This window comes from Rutidosis leptorrhynchoides, chromosome 3, assembly GCF_046630445.1.
Source record: "Rutidosis leptorrhynchoides isolate AG116_Rl617_1_P2 chromosome 3, CSIRO_AGI_Rlap_v1, whole genome shotgun sequence".
Classification (NCBI taxonomy): domain Eukaryota; kingdom Viridiplantae; phylum Streptophyta; class Magnoliopsida; order Asterales; family Asteraceae; genus Rutidosis; species Rutidosis leptorrhynchoides.
Window position 1 is genome coordinate 140,472,170 of NC_092335.1, and position 8,747 is coordinate 140,480,916.

An 8,747-nucleotide genomic window follows, 5' to 3' on the forward strand; every position below is an offset into this window, starting at 1 on the left:
TGAACAATATGTATATATATAAAGTTTTCAAATGTATATGTATATATATAATGAACAATATGCAAATTTGAGTGGTAAAAAATTAATTTAATATACAGATTTATAGATTATAGATGATATAAAAAATAAAATGGTATATATATTAATGAGTTCCCATATATAATCTCAAATTATAACGAGTAAAGACGTCGTAAATTATTGAATCAGGACAGTAAATGATGAAATCTTTTTAATCGTAAACAATATAAACAATATCATATCGCCGCATATGAAATAATCGAATTTCGTATTTTACAACTTGATATTTATTAGATTTGATTTTTATTTTATTTATTGGAATGGCTTATTAGATTTGATTTAGGTTGATATTCATATCATAAGCTCCGTGTATACGGAGTTTTTTTACCAAAATAAAAAATTGATGCCTTATATTTTTAAACTTAATGTTAACCCTATTATATTTTATAAATATAAAATATATGGGGATTTAATGAAAAACAAAATAAATTATCAAGAGAAAAAGTAACCAATTTGATGTAAAAAATAACATAAGTGTTAGATTACTATTAAAACAGTAAATCAAATCAAAAGCACGTAGTTATCTATTTTACAAATACATAAATATAAATATATAGTCTTATGTATGTAAAGTGCTGGAATTCGAGTATGGTTGTATAGATGCAGGTTAAGGGTGGTAGCAGCACTCCTATCCCTATATGTATCAACTTTATTAATTAATGAATTGCCTTTCAAAAAAAATATATATATAAACAAGAGAAAAGCTAGAAATCCTTACGAATATCACATTTCTATTTTAATTAAGTGGTTATATATAATATATAATATATTAATAATATATTAATATAATAATATAATATATAATACTATAATATATAATAATATAATATAAATATATAATTTAGTAGATATAATAATTAATAAATAAGATTGATGATAATAAATAATAATAATGTGTTATGTGGCGTGTAATGAAACGGTAAAAAGACAATATAAATAAATTTATTGAGCCGATCAAAATAAATAAATAAATAAATTTAATGATGGTCTTATTTTATTTTTATTTATTAATTATTAAAATATTTTAACTTACCATATTTGTATAAATCCCATATAGTATCCACATTACATCTTTTAAAATTTTAAACAATCTATCTTCATTACACCGTAAAAAAATACCTTATTTACCAATATTATGTTCATAAATAACATCAAATCAAATAAAATATACAATACATTAAGTACAAGATATTACCCATATTGTTTAAATTTTAAATTTTACCACTATAAATACCCACATCACACAAACTCACTCCAACAATTCCCTCTCAAACTAAAATCATTCTGCGATCACCTTCTGCCACAATGCTTTTTTACAACACATAATTTTTTATTTTATTTTATTTTATTTTATTTTATTTTATTTTATTTTATTTACATAATAATAAACAAAGATAAAACAATCTCTATAAACATGTTTACATACAAAAATTTGTATGTAACAAACCCAAAAAACTGCCTGCCTTTTTTTTCTCTCTCTGTCATGTTTTTTGAATGTACCTTTTTTTGCTAATTGCATCATCATCATCTCCCTGTTATGAGCATTGCATTTTCATCCTCTTTCAAAAAATTATTTTCTTCATTTTCCAGTTATTCCACGTGGCATACAGATACTAATTTTAATCTTAATATTAATTAATAATAAAAAAATCAACATGGAACCCACCAACATTACAGCTGTAACAAACACCATTTCTCCGACCATCTCTCCGACAACTAACCGTCGCCGCCGAAGTAAAATCGTCGTCATCATGGGCTCCACCGGCTCCGGTAAATCACGTCTTGCCATTGATCTCTCTAAAAGGCTTCCAATTAATTGTGAAATTATTAATTCCGATAAAATGCAAGTCTACAGTGGACTTGATATTACCACCAACAAGGTCACATTACAAGACCAGCTTAACGTGCCACATCATCTTATCGGATCAGTTGACCCGACACGAGATGTTTTCACGCTGAATGATTTTCGAAAACTCGGGTCGGATATCATTAACGATGTTAAATCACGCCGTGGATTACCTATTGTTGCTGGGGGTTCGAATTCGTTAGTGTACTCGCTCGTGGTTAAAAAATTCGACCCGAAATCTGATGTTTTTAACGGACCCGAACCTGAACCGATTAGCACGGAGCTTCGGTATGATTGTTGTTTTATTTGGATTGACGTGAGTTTACCCATTTTGAATCAGTATTTATCGAACCGGGTTGATGACATGATGGAAACCGGTATGTTTGAGGAATTGGGTGAATATTTCCGGTCTGGGGATTATGAGAAAGTGGGCCGGACCGGTTTGGGAGAATCAATTGGAATACCGGAATTTGAAAATTATTTTAATAAATATCCTCCGGGGCTCCGTACAGGTGAAGGGTCGGATTCCGAGGAAGAGTACGATGAAGCTGTAAAAAGGATTAAGGACAACACGTGTCAATTAGCGAAGAAACAAGTGAGTAAGATCCTACGGTTGAGAGACGCCGGTTGGGATGTGAATCGAATTGATGCAACTGAGGCGTTTAAAGCGGTGTTGACGGCGGAATACGGTGGTGCAAAGGTGGCGGAAATTTGGGAAAAACAAGTGGTGGAACCAAGCATGAAGATCGTGAAGCATTTCTTGGATGAGTAGGTTTTCCAGCTATTTCCAGTTTTCTATTTTCCACTCTTTTTATTTTTTTATTATCTTTTTTTTTTTCTTTTCAATTTTGAATTTAGTAATAAAAATTTGGGCTATGGGTTGTACCCATCGGACCAAATAGTTTTCGGGTCGTGTGAATAACCGGCTCGTACAGTTTTGAAGCAATAGGAAAGAGTTCTTTTTTTTCTTATTTCATTTTGCACAGATTTTATTCCATAAAGCTTTTATATTTTTTGTTTCTCGTACTATTAAAAAAGCATAATTGCATAATTTAATACTCTTTAATTCAATAATCAATTAAAATTAAATTAAACACCAAACAGTAAATAATCTTCGTCGCATAGTAAAAAGTATATATATATATTATATATTTATTGTGTTAAATAATGGTATTTAAGTGTAGGAAAGTTGTCATTTTTTTTTAACTCTAACCTTTGATCCAGCTTGATTTTTCAAGTTCCGCGGTGTCTATGGTTTCCATGTTTTGAGGGATTTTTCTGTCGTTATATTCCTTCCACTTCAACCTACGTATAGATTTTTATAGGGCCTATTGTAAATTCTAATAGTATCAATAAAATTTTACTTGTTTTTCAAAAAAAAGTATATGTAAGCTGTGTATATGTTACCAAAAGTATCTGACTTCACTGTTAGTATTTTAATCTAAAGTTAACTTATGTATTGTATTGGTATTTTATTTTATAATATAATATAAAGAATGAAATAAATGAAGATAAGTGATCAGTCGGAGACATAATATTACAAAGTTGACCTGGTTTTGTTTTACATGTAAGCCTAAAAGGACGTCGTTGGACGTATTCGTTTGTTTGATCCCCAACTTGAGAACCGAACAGGTGTAAATTTCTAAATGCCGCATTTTTTATTTAATTTTAAATTATTGTTAGTTCGATTGAAATATACCCGCAACTAAAATTAATATCTTCCTAAGAAATCTGATATGTGATGTATGTTACTCGGAGTTAAAAAGTTACGATATATTTTAGATTATTTATCAAGTATGGTACTCCGTATATATTAAGTAGAAAGTTGTATATACGTTGCTACATACCACTTAGAAAATACTCTCTGTAATTAATCTCTTGTGCCACTCTTAGTTGCTACTTTAGCATCTTGTAATCTTTCTTTTATCTTGATCTCAGTGTATATCATCTGTGTGTGTATCATTTCGTGTATTAGGCTCAAAAGTAGGGGTGTTCATCGGTTCGGTTTTCGGTTTGTTCGGTTTATTCGGTTCGGTGTATTCGGTTTTGAATTTTTTTTGCGCAAAACCGAAAACCGAATTCAAAGTTAAAACCGAACCGAACCGAAAACCGAATTCAAATTCGGATTCGGTTCGGTTTTCGGTTAAAACCGAATATTATGAAAAAACTGAGAACGATGGTAGTTTAATTGTGACGTTACTGGTGTCTTAGTTATTTGTATCCTAAAACAATGGCGTACTATTAAATTATCAAGAATTCGATGATTTATTAATATTTATAGCTTAATTATAACATTTACCACTTTTGTTATTAAGAAGAAGAACATAACGATTTGAGTAACTTAATTATAATGTGAGTTACCAAATCGTTATATGGGCGAGAAGATATTTTATTGATTGAGTCCCAAATTATAAGACAAAATTACTCAAGTCGTCCTTGAACTTGTACCAAAATCACTAGGGTCGTCCTTAAACTTTTTTTTTCACTGAGGTCGTCACTATACTTTCAAAAAGTAACTCGTGTCATCCTTCCGTCTAGTTGCTGTCTATTTTTTCTGTCAACCTGAAAAATGCGGGGGTATTTTGGTCTTTTAATTCCCATCACCCACCCACCCACCATTGAAATACTTTCTGCCAAATTCATCCCATTCCTTATCTCAAATCACCATATCTTCCTAACTACAAATTCACCAAAATCATTCCAGAAACTAAATCTAAATCTAAAACACCATTATTTTGAAAACAATTCCAAAATCAAACACAACCCATTCACAATCGCAACTGTAAATCACTGTGGCCAAATCGAATCATAAGGTTTTCAGATCTAAACTTCCGTCATAAAAAAATTCGATGGCAAACAAAATCGTGAAAGACTTTGGCTTCAACTCGAAGAAATCGTGTTGCCGGAAACAACCGCCGGTCCTCAATCAATGTCTCAAATCGAAAAGATGTATGAAGTTGTGTGACTTGAAGTTGCATCATCTTCTCCATGTAAACAAGATTCCAGATATTAAATAATCTACCAATAAATTAGTGGTACTCTCATTCTCTGTACAACAAATTAGTTGCAAGTAAAATCAACATTTCATGTTGTTATAATATCACCCATTTCATTACACTTTAAATTTTCAACTAATCCAATCCAAATTAAGACATGAAAATTGAGGTAATTTATACAGAGGATTAAAACCCACAAAAAAATTTCAAATCTTTCTCATTATAAATCATTCCTTTTTAATAGTTATTTGTAAATATTTGTAAATTTTCAAGAAATTAGAAGAATACCAAAATCACAGAATTGCAAGAGAGCAAAACCTTACCAATGAAGAAATTAGAATGATAAAGGACAAATACATACATATTCTAACCACGCTAGTTGATTGCGTCAATTTGTTACCATTTGGCCAGATCCAGATCTAAAATCACCATCATCATCGTCATCTTCAAAGATAAAGTTGTCGCCTTTTATCGGGTACGAATCTAACAAGTTTGCTTTCATGTAGATGCTTGAAGTTGTGCGACTTGAAGTTGTTTTGGCTTCATGGTGTGTAAACTAATTAGGGATGAACATGGAAGGTGTCTGTAGGTGAAATGAGTTTTAAAAGATAAAAGAAAAAAGAATAGACAAGAAAAGAAAAAAGGAAAGAGAAGAAAAGAAAAGAAAAGGAAAGAAAAAAAAAAGATAAATTTAATTATTTAATTAAAAAGTTATAAAAAGACTAAACTGCCCTCACATGTTTGGCACATGTTTCAGGTTAACTGAAAAAAGAGACGGCAACTAGACGGAAGGATGACGCGAGTTACTTTTTGAAAGTATAGTGACGACCTTAGTGAAAAAAAAAGTTTAAGGACGACCCTAGTGATTTTGGTATAAGTTCAAGGACGACCTTAGTAATTTTGTCAAATTATAATGACATTAAAACATAAATATACAAATTAAATATATAAAAATTTTGAATTCGGTTTTGAATTCGGTTTTCGGTTAAACCGAATTCAGAAATTTCAAAACCGAAAACCGAACCGAAAACCGAATTCAAATTCGGTTTCGGTTTGACTCGATCCGAAAACCGTTTTTCAAACTCGGTTTGATTTTTTCCGGTTTGGTTTCGGTTTGGTTTTCGGGTTCCACGGTTTCAAACCAAATACTGACCACCCCTACTCAAAAGGAGCTAACTCATTGCTTTTCAAAAAAATTATTTATGTTTTGACTTTCAAAATATTTATTTTTTAATTTTGATTTTAAATAAAATTTTTATATCGTATAATATTTGATAAAATTTATATGAATAAATTAAGTTTTATATGTGTTTTCAATTGATATAATTTCTATCAAATAGTTGAAGTTAAATTAAAAGAAATAATGACCTTTATAAATCAAAACATAACTATTATATGAGACGAATGTAGTAGTAAATTCGGGATGAGAACAAGAAACTAATGAGACGTCACCTTTTGTTATCACAATTTATAAACAAGCTATCATATATATGAGCCTTAATTGGCATGATGTAATTAGATCGAGGAATCAATCAACTAATTTAGGTTTCACTTAACGTAATAACCATATACTACATTTTATTTTGAATTTTTATCATACATAAGGTGTGTGTTAAGTTTTATAATTGATGTTCATCATATCCCTTAACTTCAATATTACTCTTATGAGTTATAGTTTTTCTTATGTCTTCCAAAAACATAGTAACTTGATAAAACGAATACTCGTATAGTTTATTTACTGATCCATGATAAAGTGCAAAATAGTGAACATATTACATATATGATGTACGTGCAAAATAATTGCATCAAAACATGAAGTGGGTAGATATATAGGTCATGTTTGAGAAGGTGGCTAGGGGAACAGTGGTCCAAGCCCGAAATTCTAAATTCCCGATGCTTCTTGGTTCATAACTCATTATTACGACCTACCCTAGCTAGCTACTTCTTCCCATCTCAAATAGTATTTGGTGAATTTTATGATGTACGTTTAACTTGAAATTTGAAATTACTACTCCGTATTTATTTGTAGAGGTAGAAGGTGCCAAAAATACTCAACCATATAGCCATTAGACGCAGCTAGACCCAGTAAAGCACGCCTTGACCAATGGTTGCATGTTTATTTTAGTAAGAGCACGGGAAGTAGTGACTGAGGTCAGTTGACATGTCATATCTGACTTGCTGAGTCAAGAAAGTGGGAAGTGGTAACCTATGACAGTTTTTATTTTTATGATTATTTTAATGATTTTAAATATAACATAAATTAATAAAATTTTAAAAATTAACATAAATAAAATAGCTTTCATTAAAAATAAAATAAACATCCTAAAAATAAAAAAATATACGATTCCTAAAAATTAAAAAAAAAAAACATTACGATTCCTAAAAATAAAAAGAAAAACATTACGAACCTAAAAATTAAAAAAAAAACATTACAAGTCCTAAAAATAAAAATACAAACCGAAATTTCCTAAAACCTAACCCGTCCGTTCGAGTCTTTCACGGTTTAGGACTATTGTATCCCTCATCGCTCTCGTTGTGCGGGTAGTGAGGATGAGGGCGGCGGATGAATTGCCGGGACCATATGTGGATACAATACAAGTCGATAGGCTCGCACTTGAGTTTTGTTTTTCCGAGGCCTCGAAGTCGACATGCTCTCGTATGTAGCTGAACAAACGGCTTGTGTCCCACCCGTTAACGTTGAGGGACTCGAACGACATACATTTCGGATTGGAATATGTTTTTCAATCCTCGCTCAGCTCCCCACCGTAATAAACATTCAACGAAACAATGCAAGAATTCATTTTTTTTTTTAGTTTCAAGTGTGTTTTTGGTTGTGTGTTTGAAGTGTGAAGGTGAATGGTATATATAGATAAATAGATTGGATTAAAAATAAAAAATAAAAAAGAAGCCGAACGTTGCATTTCACGTCGCCTATGCGACTGACCGAAGGAGGACGGCACCAGGTGACGGGAGTGGGGAGTGGCTATTTAGGTGACAAGGTACCCGGCGTGGGGGAGACGAGCTCCCACTCCTTTTTTTTTTGAACGGCTTCAATTTTATTAAAAAGAACTAGCAAAAAGCTAGAGCAAAGAAACAAAAAATACAAAAAATACAGAGAAAATATGAGGAAAATTACAAGGAAAATAAAGGAGATTGTAACCAAATGTTCCAATTACACCTTGATTTATGATATCTTGCAGACAACCAGTTAAAACTAGTCACAACGATCCTATCAACCACCTCGCATTTCCGGAATGATTTATCTTCAAAGACGTGCTGTTACGTAGTCTCCAAATGTTCCATAATGTCGCGTAAATAATGTTCCAAAATGTTTTTGAAGACGAGCTCTCACTCCTGGTGCTCCAAAGATGAGTATGTGACAAAAATTATGCATTATATTATTGCAACATATACTTTAACATTGTGAATATGACAAATGGTGTATGATTAATTTTTGGTAATAAAAGAATACTTCTCTAATTACAATGTGATAAATAATAGTTGAAATTATCTCAAAAAATTACCTAAGTATTTCTCTGTAATTTTTACACTTGGTATTTTATGTGAATCTCGTAAAATTTGCATTCTCAATACACAAATTAGAAGATATATACATTGCAAATTTTTATATATACATAAAAGATGTACTGTCGCTACCATTTTCATTAAAACTTCATATATAAACCTCGTGATTTAGGGTACATGTTCATAGTTTACCATCAATAGCTCGAGGTCACATTTTGCAAATCAATAACATTTGCTAAATACCTCATTAACATCAAAAACTTATATAGCAAAAGATAATAATATTCTCAACAATACCTTAA

The 8,747-nt window shown here is 30.9% G+C and overlaps 1 protein-coding gene across 1 annotated transcript; it reads left to right on the forward strand.

The window, feature by feature from the left end:
- Positions 1-1,733: 1,733 nt before the first annotated feature.
- On the forward strand, positions 1,734-2,696 carry LOC139900431 (adenylate isopentenyltransferase-like). Its single transcript, XM_071883203.1, has one exon. The coding sequence runs from the start codon at positions 1,734-1,736 to the stop codon at positions 2,694-2,696; it is 963 nt and encodes a 320-aa protein (XP_071739304.1).
- Positions 2,697-8,747: the final 6,051 nt, after the last annotated feature.

Bases quoted from the DNA above. Each gene is read 5' to 3' on its own strand.
- LOC139900431 (XM_071883203.1), top strand. From the start codon at position 1,734: ATGGAACCCACCAACATTACAGCTGTAACAAACACCATTTCTCCGACC.